General features: G+C 44.6%; 4 protein-coding genes across 8 annotated transcripts in view; all 4 read right to left on the bottom strand.

The window, feature by feature from the left end:
- Positions 1-5,042, bottom strand: part of LOC126563913 (protein spire) — a 115,018-nt gene extending 109,976 nt beyond the window's left edge. For all 4 annotated transcript variants that reach the window (XM_050220709.1, XM_050220707.1, XM_050220706.1 and 1 more), the window contains exon 1: positions 4,532-5,042. In XM_050220709.1, coding sequence (XP_050076666.1) covers positions 4,532-5,042 — 511 coding nt within the window. The remainder of the gene's footprint in view (positions 1-4,531) is intronic.
- The window catches only part of LOC126564726 (transforming growth factor beta regulator 1), a 138,202-nt gene that overhangs the window by 100,596 nt on the left and 15,727 nt on the right, over positions 1-21,879 (bottom strand). The window lies entirely within an intron of this gene.
- LOC126565370 (trafficking protein particle complex subunit 4) overlaps positions 1-21,879 on the bottom strand; it is an 85,073-nt gene that overhangs the window by 53,200 nt on the left and 9,994 nt on the right. The window lies entirely within an intron of this gene.
- LOC126563962 (myosin-J heavy chain-like) lies at positions 7,507-20,935 on the bottom strand. Of its 2 annotated transcripts, XM_050220833.1 has the most exons (18): positions 20,705-20,935; positions 19,739-20,034; positions 19,484-19,673; positions 19,129-19,314; positions 18,124-18,700; positions 15,378-15,634; positions 15,197-15,301; positions 15,014-15,076; positions 14,445-14,519; positions 13,476-13,559; positions 13,237-13,368; positions 9,760-10,026; positions 9,357-9,686; positions 8,769-9,290; positions 8,568-8,699; positions 8,099-8,493; positions 7,729-7,819; positions 7,507-7,640 (listed from the first exon to the last, which is right to left on the bottom strand). In XM_050220833.1, the coding sequence occupies exons 1-18, from the start codon at positions 20,933-20,935 to the stop codon at positions 7,536-7,538; spliced, it is 4,038 nt and encodes a 1,345-aa protein (XP_050076790.1). In that variant the 3' UTR covers positions 7,507-7,535. The 2 variants fall into 2 exon arrangements, with proteins under 2 accessions (XP_050076790.1, XP_050076789.1); XM_050220832.1 differs by lacking the exons at positions 19,129-19,314; positions 19,739-20,034; positions 20,705-20,935 and having other exon boundaries at positions 7,513-7,640; positions 19,484-19,661.

Genomic DNA, 21,879 nt, shown 5'->3' on the forward strand with positions numbered 1-21,879 from the left:
GGCAAAAAGCAAGCACAACCACACGACCGGGAGGAGGTAATGGCCAGGTGTAGCGCTTTACCCATTCCGATCTCACACTTTAAGCTCATTGAGATTTTAATGCGCTTTCACGCACCTTTTCTGAAAAACTTTTTTTTTCCAAAGGCACAATACAGCACAGTGTCAGGCACGCACCCAGCATCTCACGCACGTAAACGCCGGAAGGTAAGGTGCGGCAGATTCTTGAGATGATGTTTTTATTTTATTCCGCTGGCACCCCACGGATATTCAAATGAGAACTTTTTAATGTAATCGCGCAACAGATGAGGCTAGAAAACTTGGCTCATGATGGCATAAACTCAAAACGTTCAACGCAAGTACCCACCCTCCCCGAGGGTGTCGAGGAGGAGACACTTGCGGCGATAAAGCAAACAGACATTCAAGGTGTTCGGGAGTTTCCCTTACATTTCCCTGGAAGCGTAAGATGCTGTCAGGTCGGGTCTTATATGGGTTCCTGGAAGTATCTTGCGGGATTTAAAACAATCCAAGCAGGTTTGGGAAGTCAGTATTTCTCCTACTGGTGAGGGCACACAAGGGGAAATATTCTATCACATCCCAGGAAGAAAAAAAAACACCACACAAGTGTCAAAGTGATGATGTCTCCTTGAATGTCTTCCCAAGAGAAAGCGTGAAACGTTGGGCGTGCAGTGTGATGGGCAAGTAGCAGGTGCTAGTTACACCGGAGACTTTGGTGTCTCTCTAAAGGGGTAGTTCCCTATGGGTCCCTGCTAAGCATACACGCTCGTAGTACGGACATTCACCTTGAGATTTTATAGTTTCGCTTCCCATCCGGCTACTCGGAGTAGAAGAAGAGATCATGCTGAATAATTTCACACCAAAAACCACATCCAGGTTAGGGCTCATAAAGCAAGAAACCGCAAGAACTACACCATTCAGTTCCTATGAAACAAACAAGAGTCCCCAGAGTTTTTTGTGAGATTTGGAAATTGGGGAAAATGACAACTGGAATCAAGAAAAAAAGAATTCTCCTCGAGCAGTAAAACCAAGGTTCTAAATTAAGCAAAGAATCTCCGCAATTCGCAATCAAGCTGATTAGAAATCGGCAAACGAAATTGCCCCAACTGATCCAAATAAGCTCCAAAGACCGAAACAACTGCTCTTGAGGCTCATTACCAAAACCTGCGCCAGTGTCCTTAGCGGCTAGCTTTGTTTGACTTTCTCCTTCTCCAAAGCCACGCATACGTACGCCGGACGGATACGAGCAGCGTGAAAAATCGAAAACCCAAGAATGATTGACCCTGGCCAGCACCGTTCCAAGAGAGCCAACACGAATGACGTAAAACTCGCTGAAGTCTCGTCTCGAATGGACGAAAGTAAAAGAAAGACACCACGCGAGAAGTAGGCACAGAAGTGGTAGCAGTTTTGCTTTTGGAAATTGGGAAGTCACTTCCTTCCAATTAGGGCCAAACCGAAAGTTCAACACCACCGCAGCAGCACCGCAGCAGCACCGCAGCTATGTCGATCAATTCTTGAACAAGATATGATTCGAGCTTCAGGACGAGGACTTGGATGCGGTGAAAGGCAGGGGCGTATGGATGGGCTCCGTCGGTTCAGCTCTAGAGATCGATCGGTCATTATTAAAAACCGTGACCATGAGGCTAGATCTTAAGCTTGCCGAGATTGGCCAAAACCTTGGAACGTACAAGAAGAGGCACACGGTCTTGATCATGACCCATCAAAACGGTTTAGGGAGGCAGAGCTTTTTCTCGGAGGATGTGGTCTCACAGAGCAATCGAAAGTACTGCTTGCAATACGAGGTACTTTGATGCTTCCATAAACTAGCCCTTGATTGATGTTTTCCATTACGTTCCATGCTCGCGATGGGCTTCTTCATTGATGAACATCAAGTAGCAAGTACTTGAAGGCAAGTGCATCACGAGTCACCTTTCTATCATTACCTTGTTTTGCTGACCGTTTACCGATTTAAGGGAGGAAATTCGTACATTTGATCGGAACGAGGCCCGGTACAATTACTGTCCAAATTAGTCTGGACGGCTGTCCTAAAGAGGAAGTTTACTAACTCTAACTCTTCTCCAATCGTGGTCAGCAAAACGATTGGGCTCATTTAACCAAGCCACGGAATATTAAACATATGATTGGCGTACCGATGATTCTGTGTTCGACTTACCGTGGCAAGGCACGGCCACAGTTACAGTTGTTGCGGAAAATCGTGGCTTCTGTGCACAACAAACAACACCTGCCGAGCGTCCACATGTGTGTCCAAAGCCGGAAATGTGCTGTTTTTGTGGTGTTTTTTTTCTAAGCTCTTTCCAGCCTTCCTTTGCCAGGTCTTTTTGGATGGGAATGTTATAGATTTCGTTCCATTCGGACCACATTCTAGCGGGTTTATTCTAACGGATTCTAAACCTATTGCTACAAATTAAATAAATTGGCAAAAAACAACCTTCCAAAACCTATTCTATTGCCTTAATTTCACCACACTTCCAGCAGTAATTGCTTCTGCTCCTATTCGATCTTAATCATCGGCACCGTGTTCTCCCGGCTCGATGATGTTTTACTTCTGAAAATTTAACACTTTCTCCCGCGCAAAGCATCCACAAATGGAGTTCAAAATTAACTCCACGCACGTTCCGAAGTCTTGGGTTTATTCACATAATTGAATGAAGCAACTCAAGAACTCGCCACACAGCTGCACCCAAACGCAATGGTTACCAAATTTTTCAAATCATGCGCAACCGAAAATCAATGACTCTATTTTCTACCGTGAGTCTTTTTTTTTACTGGAACAGACCTAAAAAAACGGCATCCATATGTACCGCGCTCCCTTCGAAAAGGTGTCGAAGTAAATGGACCCAATCAACCCGAACACACGATTCAAATTATTTTTAAAATAGACCCAAAAAAATACAGGGAGCTTCACTTCGGAAACAAAAACGGAAGTACACACTTATCGCATTAAAAGAAGCAAAACGCAACCATCCTGCGATGGAGCTGTGTGGATAGCAGATGGGTAGCAGCAACACCTCCAAATAGAACTCCGAAAATCCATTCCAACAATTCTTTCAATCTAGCTTTGCTGCTCACGCATCACGAGAAGGTGGTGGTGCACACCCAGCACCAATTGCACGGTGTGTTCCAGGGCACCCCCGAAAAACTCGTATTTTCGAAACACAACACGCTGCTATTGTTCAATTTTCAATTCTTGGCGTTTGGTGTGGAGGCGTTATAAAATGTCCTAAATAAGAAACGACGTCCAATTGTGCCCTGGGAGTGCTGCGGTGTCTGGAAGGTGCTTCATGAAGAGTTATATCGATTGCACCACATACACACACACACACATACACATAACATACGAGTATGTACATAGTGCGGGAGTCTGTCTTTGGTCGGGACACACTCCAGTGACTCGCTCGCGAGCTAGCCAAAAACACCCGGAGCTGATTTATGTGCCTCATCTTAGCACCATCCCTGGGTGACAGATATCGGTGTCAGAATTCGCTCTCAACATATGTCTCACTGAGGAATTCTATTGGAAAACAAGCAAAAACACATCACTCGAAAAGCACCCAAGAGGTGTCTTAATCCTCCCGGGGGGAATTCCACATCACTCGACACGAAAGAGAAAGAGAGAGGGACTGTAATCAATTCCCTTTAAGTTTTGTTGCCAACCATTCGCATCAATTATTTCTATGAGACATTTTTTCCCAAGTCTTTTGCAAAGACGTTTGCCCTCGATTAGGTCATATTCATAACCGGAACAAAGTCCTTCAACGTATAGCGCAATAAAGCTGACATCATGTTCTTTACCTTTTAACACAAATCGATTGCCGTTTCGATGCAGCAAAAACTAACACCGAGAAGAAAGTCATTCAAGATTTGGCGACAATAGTGAAAACGGAAGAAGAGAAAAAAAACAATTACTCAAAGCTCGTGCAGCGCGATTACTGATCGCGCTGCCAAGAGCACCCCGATCGGTGGCGATAAAAAAGGTTCTTTCATGCAATGACTTCATCTGCTCCAGAAGTGTATTTCAGAAGTGTGACCTCAGCAAGGGCGTCAGAGTAGAGAAGTTACTTTGTTTATCTGCAACTACTTCAAGCTTCAAATAACAAGCCCTTTTTTTCAAGAGTCCTGATTAGGATTCCTACTTCTTAAACCCTGATGTAATAATGCAGGTACTTTGTCTAACACTGTCAACAAGTCCAAAGGTTTTTGGCGGTTAATCCTCATCTAAGCTAACGCTCTTCAAGGCGTAGGAAGTAAAACGGTAAACAGAAAAGCAACCCGAGCCCAAAAGAGACGCTTAAGTGTCTCCTACAGAACAAAGACTTCTGCCCTAAGCACAAAAATTCATTCACCCTCGCAGATTTGTGACCGTCTCCGGCTTCAGGTTACAAGGAAACAAATATTGAGAGACTTTATGCCCCACAGGTAATTCCCCACCAACATCAAACGGCCCCTTATCTCGCTTTAATTGTACTACCTTAGTGTAAATGTCTTGAGAACTTACCTGATCTTGCCGTCACGATGCAGCTACCATCCTTCTGCACGTGCAGCTGGTGCGGATGTAACGGTAACCGAAGGTCACGCAATCGGCCTCCAGGTTCCTCCAGACGCGCCTTAAACATCCGGGACGCTTGATAGATCAACGCCCATGCCTGATCCTCCGATATGGGGGCATTGAACGTTTTCAGGATCTCTTCAAGCGTTACCGAAACCACCGGGCTGGTAGCCACTGCCACCGTCACCTTATTTCCCACCCCATTACATTCCCCATTGGCCATCGTGACCCCGGTGGGAGCTGTCACCCTATATTTGCCGTACTTTAAACCTTCCGGACCACCACCACCCTCAAGTGGGCCCGTTTCCGTCCGGCACTGTAAACGCTTATCACTGGCAGTATGTTGCTCACTACCATCACCGTTAACTTCACGCCCTTTCTTTCGGTACACGGTGCGTTCGCTAGCCGCTTCCGGCAGTGGAGGGCAAACCGGTATCGAATTTTCCGTCTCGGACGCCATCTATTCCTCTGGGTCTGATGAGTCTTAACGAGAAGATACGCTACTATTACTATCGGGCATCATCAGAGACGGTATATGGGAGAGGAAGTTTGCTTCGGAAAAGAAAGGAAGTTTAATTTCGTTTTTTTTTTCTTGTCGCGCTCACAACAAAAACAAGGACTCTAACAACATGCAGGCGTCGTTGTCACCCAAATCACTCTTCCGGCTCGGTCGGGTGATCTTAATGCGTGGAGTTTGGCCATCACTTTCGAGATATGCTTGCGATTGCCATCCGGAAAATGGGAAACCCAGAGATCGGTCATCTTAATGAGACTTTTCTTATTTACGACGACTCGCTCGGACCCTTAAGGCATCCTTGTTGTGGCTTCACGCGACACGGAACGCACAATGGACACACGATTGATCACACACACACACACATACACGCACACACACAAAACACACCACACACGGATATTGAAGGCTATCTAATATACACTACCGGGACTCCTTTCGGTTTTTTTTACCGTGACACTTCTAAGCTCTTTCGCGTTGCAAAATCTTCTCTAGTCGACCGTTTGATGGATAATGGTGAGCTGAGAGGACGAATCTGTTTCTTTCCAAAGGCTACTAAAGATTCGTTTCGCTACTACACCACCGGCAGGCACACTTGTGTCACCCTGGAAGATGACAGCTGAAACACACTCGCGCACGCACATACACACAACTCGCCTCACTGCGTACTGCGATGATGGACAGATCATCCGAAAACCATCAATTTGGCTATCAGTTAAGCAAACATTGATATTACGGAGGGCTGATATGCCGCCTGGACCATTTTATGTTACGCGGGGACACACTATCTCCACACACACACGCACACGTGGTCGCTGTGGCTGTATGTTTCACTTCACATTCACGTGGAAGGGGGGAAAAGGAATCTCCTTTTCAATGCAGGTTCTGCTTCACGGACTGCTTTGTTAAAGCTGCACGATGACAAGAAGAAAAATATGGGAAGAACATTATCATAAACACATCACAAACACACTGTCTCGGGAGCTGGGGATATCACGGTCAATCATACGGAAAATTGTGACCAGCTGGACCCAATTATCACACCCAGAAAAACAGGACTTGTGGCCTTGCCGGGATCTAGTACGGAATATTAAAATGTCAATTCCGCAAATCGAATCGGCCACTTCCTGCATCCACACTCAACTACTAGCGAACGAATTTCCCACGGTCACGCATACACATTTCTCTAAACTGCATGTACCCTTAAACACAACTCTACACGACCAGGATACCGGGAGCAACGGCATACACACCATCCTACACCGCAAGCAAAATATCGATTGCACACGGCCTGTGAAGAAGAACGCCAGCTGAAAGTGAACGTATCAAGCGGGCAAGTGCATGCGCTCCCGAAACCCCATCTATTGCTTTTTTGCGATTATTTTGTAAATTTTTTGCCTATTGTTGACACCATTTTTTGCAGTACAACTCCTCCATCACAATACTCCAAACCGAATTACTGCTCACCCATATCTCACATGTTCTGCAGCAAAACCATAACACACTGTGTATGCTTAAGAAATCGAAGCAAAAAAAACCGGCACGCAATCGCGAAACAAACGAAATATTATTATTTAAAAAAAATAGACTCAGTAAAGGCCGTTGCTGCACTACGAACGGACGCGAACTACCTTCCACGAGCAGCATCAAACGCGGTGTGCGGGCAAGTGTTTCGAATCGCTGAGACCGGCTGCATGGTGTTCGTGGAAAATCCGAACGCACGAACGGTACGCGTACCCGATGTTGCTTCGTTCAGTTGACCGGTTACGTTTGACGTTTTCGTTAAGTATGAATGTCGGCGGGCGGTAGCTTTTGTTCGATGCTTTTTTTTATTTATATGTGAGCAATCCACGGTTTTCAGTGGTCTAACTTTATTTATTTATAATTAATTATGACGGTCCAGTGCCGTATTGTCTGGTTTAACTTTATTTACTTCTATTTGATACAATCAATAGAAATTTTAGCGTATAAAGTTCAATATTACTTAGTCTGGACAAGATCGCGATTCAAATATCTTCCGAAACGTTCCCCCGTAGTTGGGACGGATTTTTAACGAAACCATTGACAACAACCATTATTTAACGAAACTTATCGTGCACTGTTCACTTTTCAAATTTCCACCAAAAACGTGATCAACCGGTTTGCTTCTGGTAATGGCATAGATTTAACATTCTTTTCCAGTTAACTTTTACGTTATTAAGGAATTCGGATTGTTTCGGTAATAATTTTCATTTTCTCATACCACATCGTGTTACCTATATTCCTTTTCATTATAAAATCCATACAAGAACATCATATAAAGGATTTCCAAAGGAGTTTACATTTTACTACCTAACTTATCCTAAAATTTCCCCAGATGCTTTGGGAAAATTAATTATCTAAAATTATTGTGGTGTACCCCAGCATGCATCACTACCCTCGCTCTCTGTTCTGCCGATGCTAAGGATCGGTTGGAAACACCTCTTTCAGACCTTGGTGCCAGAACCTCCTTATCTGCTGTAATTGACTGCTTGTGTATTCTACTTTTTGCAGCAATTCGTCCGACTAAAACAGGGAAACGAAAAACAAATTTCGTCGTTAGAGAGAAGGATAGATATACATTACCTAAGCTATCCGCATTAAGACTTCGTACCTCGTTACAGTTGGGATCGCTAGTCGATCGAACCAATTTGAACGCATCCGGTGGGTAAAAGGTTTGATGAAGTGGCGTAAGATTGTAGCTTCTAAAGTGAAAAACAATGGAGAAATAAATATATTCATTAAATAACATATTTACAACAACAACAACAAAAGTCCTCCTTACAAGAATCCAAAAATTCGGGGACTAAATATATATACCAATAGCAACCATATCATATCTAAAATACGTGCAGATCCGTGGTTAGATTTTATTCCAAAAAAGGCGAAAAAAATTAATCATACCCATGCCGGTTTCTGGGACGATTAGTATCCACACAAAAAACTCACTATAAAATAAAACCATTAGCTAAAAATCGCTTCACCTCCGATTGTCGTCGTAGGGCGAGTGTTGCCGAGATGGCGGAAGTGGCGGTTGTGGTTGTTGCATTTGCCGGGCGAGAATTGTATTGTCCCGATGGTAAGCATTCAGCTTGCCGATCAGCTTCGATCGATCCTGTTCCAGCAGCTCGGTTCGCTTCTTCAGCCGCCCTATCTCCTGACAGTACTGAGCTTCCCGTTCCTTCCATTCGGCAACGCTTTTGCGGGTTAGTTCTTTGGTAGAGAGGGTTTGCTGTTTAAATTCTAGCAGCTTTTTGGAACACTCCCGCAGCTGCTCCATCTCGTGCTGAGTGTGGCGGTACTGTTTGCTAAGATCCTCGTGAAAATCTTTTAGGTGTTCGTAGTTTTGGGACAGTTTCCGATTCGTTTCTTCCAGTTCCTTTGGGTTGAGTTGGATAAAAATAATTGAAAATCTAGAATAAAATTTTCGGATTTTTGCTCAATGTCCCTTACCAACACTCGCGTTGCCTTAACGGCAAGCTCATCCTGATTCGATTTTATCACCTCACACAGGGCACTTTCTTTTCCTTCGTATTTTGCTAACCGTTCGCGTAACTCCTGACAATCGTCTCTCAGCACATCGCGCTAAAAATTGAAGTTCACACATAACATATTAAAGAACACACACACACACCCGCGATCACACGAACTAACCTCATTAGAAATTTGGTCACACTTTTCCCGCAACGAGTCCACCTCGACCCGCAATCGGCTGATCTGTCGCTCGTACTGCTGAAGTTGGTTTTTCTGATCCATCGAACATCGTCGTGCATTGCTCAGCTCTTCTGTACATCGTTTCTCACACAGCAACGCTTCTTGTCGAGCTTTTTCCAATGCCTCAGACAGATTCACATTTTTCGCTTCTAGCTCCGTAAACTGATCCTGCCTGAGCGTAAACTTCCGGTTGATGTCACGCAAACTTTGCTGCAAACGATCAATCAACTCATCCTTCATGTGAGCCACCTGCTCGACGTTTCCGAAACGGCCCTTCAGCTCACTGAGCTGCTCTATCAGTTCTGTTGCATGTTCGGTCGCTCGAACGCGATGGTTAACGTATTCCGTTTCGCGACGTTTCCACTCTTCGGTACGTTGAACTAGCTCTTCCTGAATGCGTGTCGCTAAGAGGGTTTTTTGTGCCAGCTGTTTTTGAAGGGAGTGGGACAATGGTACCTTGGCCTACAATAATCCATAGAAAATGGTGAAAACATCTATAATGCGAAATAATAAGATTCAATTACTCACTCTTTCCCGCGATCCACTAGCACTGGTGTTGTTGAAGCCACACTTGCACATCTTCCGCTGCATCAGCAACTCGCCGGATATACGTTCCCTGTCTGCCTTTAGACTCTCAATTTTGCTATCCTGTTCGGTGCTACGCGCTCGGAGATCTTCCAGCTCCTGTCGCACTAATCCAAGTTGATGCTGGGATCCACCCAACTGTTGCTCCAGCTGGACACTATTATCCTGGTAAGATTGGATAGTCTGCTGCAGCAATCGGTTATGCTCATTCAGCTTCAGAATGGTGGTCTGAAGAGTTGCTAACGACTCCACCATTTGGTCATGCTGTTTGCTCTGCAAATCGTAGCACCGCAAACAAGAACCATCATCAGAATTGAAGTCAGAAATTCTCGACATCCTAACCTACCGTATCCGCACTACTGGCCAGCTGATTACTTAAAGATTCAATCTCCCTCCTCAGCTGCTTCAGCTCACTGGAATGCTTACTTCGTTGCTGACTAATCTCCAGCTCGTGCAGACGCTCCATCTCGGCACACTTTTCCCGGAAGTAGCTCAGATGGCCCAAATCTTGCTGACGTGCTACAATCTCACCCCGGACACCATTCATTTGATCCTGCAGCTGCTTCACGTCATCTTTCAGCAGTGCAAAAAGTCGATGCTTTTGCTCATCGAGCTGTAAATAAATGTACAAACGGAAAGCCGTTCGTAAGATTTTTAGTTTTTTTTTTTTTTTGTCGTAAAAAAAGAGATTCAACCAATTCCCCTAAGGTGAGAAGAAAAAACGCCAACACAGAGCTGCAAATTCCTACAATAAATCGATGAACCGTGTACGGAGAGGTAGGACGCGATGTTGCAGTAAACAACACAGGCCACATCACCACAACCACGCGACCCACACCCACCAAATCGAAACGTGTAAATGACCTGGAAAAATAAACATCCAGCAGGAACCTCCGCTATTGGGGCACCAGTGCTATAATTTTCCGACCATTTGGTAGAAGCGCGCCCGCTCCCTAGCCTATTAATTGCAACCGACAAGGACAACCGATACGCTGTAGGAGGATTCATGATCACACACTGGCCAACTCTAACCGTCTATACACAGAACCGCGCGCGGTTTTACGATTTGTTACTCCAATTTGCCTACTCACAGCGTCAACGAGGAACGAGACAACGACGGGTGTGCAAAACATATTAAACTTAAACGAAACTAAAAGCGAAACGAACGGTTTCGCGTAAGGTTTTGCAGCACATTGAAGGAACGGCAATGGCATGCCGATTGTAATCTGCTTTGTCTCTCTCTATATCTTTTTGCTAACCACCCGCACCAGAGTCCACAATTTTTATGCTCTTAGTATTCTTTTTTTATTTGTTTCTACAGTTCATTACAACAACAGAATGACAGTACTCCTCAGTAAAAAAAACATTGAAGAATTCTTTAGAATTTTAAACAACGCTCACTGATGTTAGATATTAGTGTCCGCGAACTTTATGTATCGATCAGAATTACTTTAAATCGTACAGAATATCTCTACACACCACAGTACACGCGCGCCACAGACCACACTAATCCGCTACAGAACGCAAGAGTCCTCTCCCGTCGAACGTCTAACTCCTACTAAAGTTCCAAACAATTCGGCTCTCCATTCAACCGTCGTCCTCGTGGGCATGTCGTAGCGCGTACATACCTCGACAAAGTTGTTGATGTTTGGCGCGATTTGCCAGCATTCCAGCACACTCTAAAGCTCCTCTGATCCTGCAAGGAACACCTCCTCTGCATTCCCCAACCATACTGCACCTGGCTGGAATGGAAATCGGGTTGCAATGTTTTCGTCGCCTCGTATTCCTGTGCCCTAGGGAAATGTTGCACTACACGACACGAGGACGACCAGGACGACGGCACAAACCACGACAAACAACAAGCATGCTGTTGCTGTTGTACCAATAAATCTGATTTCAATCGCAAGCCCCAGGCAACGCTAAACGCTCGAGGACATTGCACCCCGTGTGAGCCAGAAGAAGCGAAGGGAAGTGGAACGGCCGGTATGATTACCTGAATTCCTTCCTTTCTCCTTGCTGGGAAGCCGAACGCCAAGCCGAATGAATGAAGTGCAAGAAACAGATGCATATGGGCGGTAACTGGCCCCCGCCAAAGAACTTATTACCAAACTCGTCGCTCCTCATGTGAGGGAAAGTTTTTCCATTAATATTTGATGCCCTTTATTTGTTCCTGTGCTCCGCAAGGCTAAAAACTTTGTCTCACCTAATTGAATCGAATTCCATTTCGATGGATAAACTTTTATCGCTATCGAGATGCAAAAAAAGTTTCGAATTAACTCTGATGCTCATTTTAAACATTGATTACAATTTGGATTTGTTGACATGAATCAAATTTCATTGAAAGTCAACCTGCTACCTGAAGATATGCAAATCAAAACGATAGACTGAATAGAAGAAATAGGTCAAGGTGAGCTACTGCTCTAAGCCCTCTGTTCATGTTTCAAACAAAACTGTAAAATTCCCACCTCCAAATATCTAGACTTCAGTTGCCAATATCATGCCAAGAACTTTAGCGAGGCTTCTTCATTACAACGCCCAAAGTCCCACTGTCCCAACCGTGTCATATCGAAGTTAACAAATCTATCCCTAAGCTTAGCGTGCTGCCACTTTGTTCCCTGGTGGTGCTAACCATCTACCAAAACAAAACCAGGACAGCTCCTTTCGCTCGTAACCAAACCTACCGAAACCGAGAAATTATAATTCATTTACCACCTAATATTTACCACCTATCGTGGTGCAAGTAAACCTGCCATGCAATGCCGTAGTATTTACTAAGCAACGCGTTGGAAATTACTTCTTCCACCAAATCCTTCAAGACAACAACCACCACCATGCTGGAATAGAAAATTGGAGCGGTGAAGGAGGGATCACTTGTGACACGCAATCTGCAAGGTGTATGCCAAAATGTGAGGGAGGAGAAAAATCTCCCACTTGGAGTGGTTCTCCTTTCACATACTAGTCTCTGTCCTCCCGTCCTCGCGCGTCATGAGTGCCCAATGGGAGGGCGAGTGCGATTAACATCTGATTATACTTTAGCATGCACTGCTCCCTCCTACCTCCGTAAACTATTGGTGTTGATAGCTTCTTTAGCACCGGCAAGGACGCGCTACACAAGGAACAAAAGGAGAAAGTTTCTGCATAACTTTCCAATAGCGTTCCCTCGCAACTTCTATTCTGTCTTCAGCGCAACAAGCGACCTCTTCTCTCTTTCTCTTCCTCTCTCTCTCTCTCTCTCTCTCTCTCTCTCTCTCTCTCTCTCTCTCTTCCTCTCTCTCTCTCTCTCTCTCTTCCTCACTCTCTCTCTCTCTCTCTCTCTCTCTCTCTTTCCCTGCTTCGCGAATTTCCTCTGCAGGATATAAAAGAGTCTCCGCAACTATCCCAAATCCAAATCCCAAAGCATGCCTTGGAAACTAAAGCTCCAGCCGACGACGACCCGGTAGGACCAACATGTTGGTAATCGATTAAATTTCACGTTCAACACCGAAACCACAACCATGGGGCTATTTTATGGCTAAACATCAATATCGTCACCAAATGTGATGCAGCAAGTGGAAAATGACATACACCAGGAAAGCGAAACGGTGGTCGTAAAATATGATTTCTCAATCAAAATCCTCTCCGCCAGTATAAGGAAACAGAGTGCCACAGCGTGACACCTTTAACGAATGACGCGCGATTGGTCTGGTGCAGTAATTTCGAACCAACACTCTTTTCCGTGACCGTGATGGATGACTTTTACCGCAATATGTGAGACTTATTGTTTTTTTCGGGACGTTAGATTAGTTACTTAAGAAATGTTTCGATTGATACAGAGCACGCTTACCTCCTGCCGGATGTCTACCGCATCGGAGATGTCCTTCAGATTGCCAAGCTCGCGGCTAAGGTCGGCCAGCTGACAGCGAAGCTGTAGATTGGAGTCACGGTATTGGTCCAGCTCGTTGTCTTTTGATATGTTCTGAGTAATCAAAATAAAGTAATTAATTGCTCCGGTCGCCTTATTGCTGTATGTGTCCAGTATCTGAATTCTATTCAGAGGTACTTCTTCAAAGGTCCGGTACTGACCTCTTTGAAAGCGTCGTTCAACTGTTCACTGAGAAGGATCACCTCCAGTTGCAAGTTTTCCACCAATTCGTGAAGAACGCTAACCTAACACGATCAATCAAACAACAGTTTACAGAATTCCTTTTTCGCACTATCTAACGTACCAAAAGACATCAACAATTTAAACAAATCAAGGACATGCAAAGGAAAGGAAAGGTAAAGTAGAGTGTTAAAAAAGGACAAACACACGCTTGACATCTAACGGAATTAGTAAGCGGCAACAAAGGGCTGTAACAATAATTTATTTTTGAAAATCAATCAATTTGAAACTTCAAATGCTGAGGCAGCATGAAGTTTGGAGACAAACTCATGCTAATCATTTTACATACTAGAAAACTGCTTTACATTTTATACTATACAAGTATTGGGCTAATGTAACGATCAGGATGCAAAGCGTTACGCTCAACTAACGCAGGAGCGTAACGTCCGGTTGCACTTATCATCTACTGGTTCGTTACGAGGATCGTTTAGTACAATTACTAATCATCTAATCGTGTCTGATACGTCCATTCGTTCACTCTCGAGCAAAGCCGAAGGAACACTTCACAGCATCGTCGGTATTAATGGTAAGAGAAAGTCTCTAATAAGGCATCTGGATTGTTTGGCACATCGCCCATCGGTAGGGCAGATAGGATAAGGCTCTCGGTCGGTCTACGTTTCAAATCCACTGAAAAGGGCTCGCCCAATAGCGGACCAATAATCACCACTCTGTGCTGGACCGGGTGGACCTGAGCTCGATACCGCAGTATTACTACTACTACTACTGTTACCCGTCGTTACGGCACTTTGTCCCGTTGTGTTGGTTAAGGTTGGCGAAGGTGTGGCAACGCTCTCTGTATTATCCTTGCCGTTAGCATGCAAATAACTGACGCGATACGACTGAGGTGTTGTTGGTGGTTGACTGTAGCGTAGACCGGAAAAGAAACTCACGGATGAGCTGCCATTGCGTTTCGTTTCCTCGAGCGCAACGCGCAGATTAGAGATGGTGACGAGTAGATTTTTGCACTAATAATTACAACGATATGAAGAAAAAGTAGAGTAAAAATAAGGAATTAAAAATAGTCCTGAGATGTCCTGAGCAAGAGAGAACCACATTGTTCCATATGTCATTGAACAAGTGTCCAGATATTGTAAACAAGGCAGGAGGTTCAAAATCAGAGCAATCCGAATAATCTGGGGCATTTTGTTGGTATTTACAACTGAGCATTGTTTTAATGACTTGGATGATGCTGTTTCGTGATTTTTTAGCGTTATCTAATGAAATTTAAGCTTAAAGAACATCAATATACATAGCACTAGAAGTAGATGATTCACCAAACATCAACAACCGAAAATAATCCAAACAATTGCCCAATCGAGATAGTGATGTAAACAAAACTGCGTAGAAATAAATTTGGCACAAAAGAGATTGCGTCTCTGCCGCCATATCATGCGCAGAGCATCAAATTTTGCCAGTTGATGAGAATCCACTCAACGTCAACATCCCTACACTAACTCACCTCGTCTTCGATGGCGACCTTTTCTTCGCTCGTCTTCTGCAGATTATCCCGGTACTGTTGCAGCTGTTTTTTTCCGCGGAGAGTGCAGATACATACACGATAGCAGGCAAGGACAGAAATAAAACACACCAATATGTACATATAAAATCACGAAACAGAGATCACTGACTAACGCACACATACCGTTTCTTTGAGATCTTCCACTTGACGCGATAGTTTCACTTTTTCCATGTTAAGCATCGCGATCGTACGATTATGATCGTCAAAGTTTTCTTCCAGCTCGACGATCTGACAAAATATGCATGTGAAGAAAGCTTAATCCACTAGTTTCTGAACGGCAAGTAGTCCACACACTGAAACATACCTTTTGAAGGAATGACGTCTTCTCACTGTCCAACAATTCTTGGCGTTCCCGGTACCGACTCAACTGTCGGTCACGATTTGATAGCTCTGACTGTAGTCGCTCCATTTCTTCGTGCCGATCGCGCAATACAAGATCCTTCGATTCGATCTCCTTCTTCAGATCGTCGATCAATCCTTGGAGAGCGCAACCCTCGTCCAGTCCGAGCGAAAGCGAGCTCAGTGACTCGCTGGCACTGTTGTTGCTTTGCTGCTCCTTTCCTCCTAGCTGGAAAACGGTCATGATATTGAAGTGTCTCACTTGTACTTTGATAAACTAACTAATGTCAATAATTAATTCTAGCACTCAAATTAACTTTAATTTCCAGTCCCGTTAGCGAGAAAAAATGAGCACAACTACACGATCGACGCGTTCAACCCGAGATCCACGCACAAACTGATCCGTCTGTCGAATCGCGGCACTCAAAAGACCAACCCAAGCATTCTACCCTATGCCAGTGAGAAATCACAAGGGAAAAACTTATCCGCTGCGGCCAGACACACCCAGGTGGGCGAAATGAAAAGTAACCCACGCAAAAGAGCTTCCTAGGCATGGAATAGAATTCGTCAACTTTAATAGTCTTTTCAGCATCGAATGATAACTAGTTAAATTTTAAACTTATCAACTCTTTACCTCTTCAACAAAACGCCGACGACGACATGTCCATCCATCGTTTTCACCCTAAACGCGTTCAGCAGCAAAGGGTGGAAAATATACTCAAAGTCCCGTTCTAGTCGCGTGCTAAGAGGAAGTTATTTTAGGACACACCACCATCGCCCTATACTGCCCCACCCCTTGGGACACGGGAAACCCTGTCAGATTTGTTAGCTGCAGTTTGTTACTGTTGCTGCTGCAGTCGTGTGTGAAGAGATCGCACGAGTTCACCGTGATGTGATGGATGTGGGCGTTCATGATGCCGGTATGACATCGCCTATCGGTACGGTACGCTTTCGCTTTCGGTTCGTTTACAAACAACGCCCGGTACCGGTGATGGCGCAGTCCCAAAGTACAGTCAGATTAATTGGTTCTAAACTGGTCTCCGGAGCAAACGCTGAGAATCGTTCCGAAGAGTTCCCTTTTCTTAGCTCGTACGGTGCTCGTAGTTTGCTCCCTGGAGAGTAAATGGGGGAGTTGTTTTGAAGATCGCTTAAAATAGTTACGTTGTTTCGAAGATCTTGTCGAGAAGTGAACAGATCTATCAGTTTCGCTTGTGGAGTAGAGAGTTTGGAGCTAAATTTGTCTTAATTGACGACGCGTTATTGCGACAAAATGTGTAAGAAGTAGTCGGTAGATTTGGTTTTCAAAATCATTGGATAATGAGGAAGATTCATATGAGGGGTCAAGAGATTTTCTATGGTAGTAAGTCTCCAACGTCGACCTTTAACAGACTGTATGATTGTATTATGCAGCTTACAGATGCTAAATTAGGATTTTAAACATTCTTACTTAAATATTCTCCTTTCAAGCATTATTTTACTTAACATGTCGGTGAGCCCTATGCCAATTAGTGGACATTTTAGTCCTAGACACGACTGTCTGTTGAGTGTTCACATGTTTCTAAATCTCTAGATGACTTTTTTAAACATCGACACAAACACAAACGCTACAAAACAAAAAATATTGGATGAAGTTAGGAGAACCGAGTGTAGTCTCAAAGCCTCAAAGCCTCTCTATAAATAAACAAAAAAGAATGGAATGAATTTTTTAAATTCATTTTACTTTTTTCAAATGCATATACTCTACCAACCTAAAAAGTCCAACGGCGGTCGTAGAAACAAATAGTAAAAGAAAAAAAGGCAACCTACACCCTATCTACACCGACAAACACCACGTCTTCCACGCAGCTTGCAGCTTGTCGTTAACCATTCAAAACACGTTTTTATCGTTATACGAGTGCTACAACACCCTAAATGGCACTAATGGCTGCGTATACAAATATCGCTCGATATTATTGGTTGTAAATTAACGCCTTTAGTACGCAAATGTTAAACACGGGATGGGGGTAAAAATAAACTTAACCTCCTCCCATTTGCCTTGTCGTGCCGTTTTGTTTCCCAACGAATTGAAGCAATTCTCTAGCTTCATCATCCAAATGGCGCTTATTTGGCGCATTCCAAGAAACCCGGGTCCTCGAAAGGGAAATGCATACAGATGGAAACAAAAACAACAAAAAAACACACAACCGGATCACCCGAAATGGCAAGCCAAGCTTAGAGCGATATCCGTACGCTGCACATGACGATTCCAAAATAGAATCTGTCACTCTCTGTCACACCAGCAACGCGTCGTGTCGTGTAGAACGTGCGTTCTCCCTACACTCGCTATACTAGAAATGTCCATGCATGATCGGGAAACTGGGTTAGTACTACGCAATGACTACGGTGAGTGCTCCGAACACGTCTCCAGAGCGTCCGTCCGTCGGTCGATTTGTCGCCCGGTAATTAGGTGGAGCGCACCAAAACCGATTGTAGGCATCCAGCAAGTGGTCCCCAAAAATAGCAATACTTCTTCCTTTAGCGTTACACGCTCCAATAGGGATAGAAGAATGGAAGAATAATTACCGAGGAGAATTGTTTACAAACCCCAGGGGAGGTGATGAAAAAAAAATGGAATGTTTATTTAAACTAAGGCACCGGGTCAGTGCGTACTTGCGAACGTGGAACCGGGGCGATGCTTATTTGTGTGGTTGGTTTAGTGATCTACTTTACACTTACCAATCGCTTCAATTGCTGCTCGATGCACACCATTACCAGCTGCTGCTGTTCTCGCTGTCCAATAGGATCGGAATGCTCCAACCGGGATGTACTCGCACTGCCAATCCCTTCATCCTGCTCGATCGGACAGTTGGTCTTGTGGGATGATGCTGTCAGTTGACGACCCAGAGCGTCACAGCGATCGCGCATCGCCTTGATGAGTTCCTCATCGCCTTCGAAATGGAGCGAACTTCCTGTTTCCGTTCCCGTACCGCACTCGCCGAAGTCCTCCCTCCAACTGTCTTCACAAAATCGCCCAGTACTGTGAAGCAGTTCCTCACAGACTGCCCTTAATCGAAACAGTGACTGTTCCGATGCTCCCCGGTGGCTTCGATTCAGTTGCGCACGCAATTCGGCCAGTTCACGCTTCAACAGCTGTACATATTCTGACTCAGTTTCGCTGTCCTGCTGTATCGCACCGAGCTGATCAAGAAGCGATCGAGGACGGCCGGGATCAACTATTGACGATAAGTCCTCTTCCGACTGTGCCGATGGGAATGAGGTAAAGGATGCTTGCTGCTGCATGGTAGGTTTCTACATGTAGTCGCACCCAAAAATGATACAAAATAAATTTTAAAAGGAAAAAAATAACTATTATAAACAATTCAACACAAGATGGATGCCAAATATTTATTTAAAGCAGGACGAAGCGAATTTTAAAAAAGTTTCTCCAAAAGTTATATAGACACACTAAAATAGTAGATTCAAGAATCTTTTTCCACCACCATTCGAGCGGCTTGCATCATGGCGAAAGCTTCCACTCAGCGAACTTGGAAAACTTTCCTCGCTACTACTGCCCGTCGCACCATCATCGTACAGATCCGAAAACACAGAAGCATTCTCAAGCGACTAAAAACCACAAAACCGGACAAACGGACAAATGATATTAGCAATAATACCACCACCAAGAGTAAAAGTTAGAGCAAAAATGAAGCACGAAAATATATCTGGATATCTGGTACCTCGTTTAACAGTTTAATTTCCTGCCGTTGCGCGGAAATCACCTCATCCCGAAACTGGATGGCGGTGTTCGCTTCGCGCAATTTGTCCTCCTGCTCCTTCAGCTTCTTGCGCAGCTGCGTTATCTTATCGTGATGATCGGTTATCTCCGATATAAGACTCCGATTGTCGATCGAAGCCGTCGTCGACTGTTGGATGGGGGAATTCAACGGTCAAGAATAGAAAAGTTCAATAGACGAAATCAAAAATGAACCCGAAGCCCTAATCCTGGCGGGACCTATGTAGAACTGTTGAACAAAAAATCCCCGAAAATACAAGAACCCTCCGGGGAACAAAAAATAAACGTATGATCGTTACCATTTTGGTTTTCTGTAGCTGCTCATTCAACGAGACGATTTGATGCTGCAGTATAGCAATTTCTTTCCTCTTATCCTCCAACTGTTTGTCCCGTTCCTGAGTCATGTTGCGCAACTGCTCCAGCATGGATCCCGTATCGGCCGTCTGCTTACGTAGTTCCTTCAGTTGCTTCTTTTGCTGATCGATTATGCTGTAAAGAATGTACATAGCGTAAAGTTTCCCTTTTGGTCCCCTAAAAAAACACAAGTAATTTACCTTGTTTTTGCGTCCAGCTCCTGCAGTAGCATCTCATCCGTGGCCGGCACAATCGGATAGTTGGAACTAAGCTCAAGCGCTACAGTATGCTCACCGGAACCGTCCGTACTCGCGTCTCTCGCGTTTGCTATCCGTTTCAAACGTACGTCCGGTCCGAAACGTGCCAAATCCTTCAAATAAGTCGCACGCATCACCTGCATCCGCTCCATGCAGGTGTCCTGCATTTCGCGCAACGACTGAACCAGCTCGGTGTTGAGCGTACGCAAACTGTTTACCCATTCGGCGTACACATCCAGCTAAAATCCAAATTGACGTAGTAAAATATGAAATATAACACCGTTAGGCAAAAATGGAACAGAACAGAATAAAAAATCAACGAAGGAACTGAAACACTACACGGCACGGAGCCACGAGTTAAGAGGCGCACATAATAAAAAAGTAATAAATAATAGAAAACCAACCAGGCAGCCAGGCAGGCAGGCAATAGTGGTGGGAACTCCGGAGTGGATTCATTAATCCACTCCTATTCCGACGCATAAAATTTGGACGCAACTCCGGAGTAATCCGGATCCAACTCCAGAGTGGATTGTGAAGTCAATTGAAGCTTCTTCCGCATTGCTCCGGAGTCAACTGCGGTTTACTGAGGAGTCTATTGGGGATTTAACTTTGGATTTAAACCCAAAATCGCTGTCAACTCCGGAGTAATTCCTGTGCCGCAACCGCCATCTTACGAACAAAAAAGGATTTGTTTTGTACCGCAATCATTGGTTATGTTACCTTCCAGATTAATCCAACTCCGGGAAAAACGAGGATTTACCCATCACTAGCAGTCAGGCGGTTACCTTGACCGGCAGAGGCGACAGTGCAGTGCTGGCCATCGCAGCATATGCGATTCTAATCCCCCTCCGAATAGTCCATACCGAGTGACCTTCGTGCGTGTAGGAGCGTTGCTATGCTAGTACTCACCTTGAAGCCATCGTCCAAGTGATCGTGTTCGACCAGCTGGATCTGCTTTTCGAATTGCTCGTTCAGTTTGTCCAGCAACCGTGCATTCAGGGACGTATCATCATCGACGGGATCTTTGCCACCATCTGCGGATTTACTCTCCTGTCCAACCGCTTCATCGGTTACCTCGGACCGTACCAATTCGCCACCACCGTCCGGATGGGATTCGTGTCCATCGCCAACAGTTTCCATCGCCGAATACGGATTACTCTTGAGCGCATCCACTGTCGATCGGTCACACACAAAACAATGAAATGGACTCGGGGTCCGCACTAGTGACGGCGTTCAATAACACCGAACCGTCTTGCAACGCTTGCTGCGCTTTTTTCTTTCTTCCTCGACACCTGTGGCGGACGACTTTTTTACTGCTGTGCAAGCCGAGCAGCAGACAGGCAGGCAAGGCACACTCGATCCCATTCACAAAGGGGGGAGGCTTGCGTGCGCTTGCTTTGTTTACGTTTGCGTCAGCAGCTTCGGCTGCGTTTATACTGCTCTCGGGTTGACTAGATAAATTCAAAGGGGGATTACAGGGGTGTCCCATACGCAATCAAGAATTACACTAATCCGCAGTATAGCGCGATGGATTAAGATAAGTAGGGTAATTTAATGTTTGCATGATTCAATTACTTACTTAGCTATTAGACAATTGAGACATCCATCCCAATCTAATAAGCTTTTTACGTCCACGTGTACGAAAAAGACTGTCCAAAAATTACAAAAATCCACAAATTTTAACAATCTTTCCTTTCAGCCGTTATTTTCGCTTTGTTTCTTTTTATTATCTTTTTCGTGTTTTTTCTCCTGTCCATTCTTCAGCTTCTATCTCCTGCAACAACGTCTGAAGATGATCAATTGGGTAGCAGAGTTATGCCGTTCCGTATAACAACATTCCGTTGAGTAATCACCACCTCTCGCTATCGCTCAAAAACTAATCAATCGCAACCGTTTACGCTTGCTGCTGCCGTTCTCGCTATTACTGCTTGTGTGTGTGTGAACCTTTTTTCTTAAGTATAAGTTATTTAATTTATTCCGTTTTGAAATACATTACATAGCGTTTTAGTTAGGTTTTCGCAGTGTTTTTTCAGCACACACTAATCAGCTCGAGCTTGTCAACATTTGAACAGCATTGGTCAAGC

Source organism: Anopheles maculipalpis, chromosome 3RL, assembly GCF_943734695.1.
Source record: "Anopheles maculipalpis chromosome 3RL, idAnoMacuDA_375_x, whole genome shotgun sequence".
Classification (NCBI taxonomy): domain Eukaryota; kingdom Metazoa; phylum Arthropoda; class Insecta; order Diptera; family Culicidae; genus Anopheles; species Anopheles maculipalpis.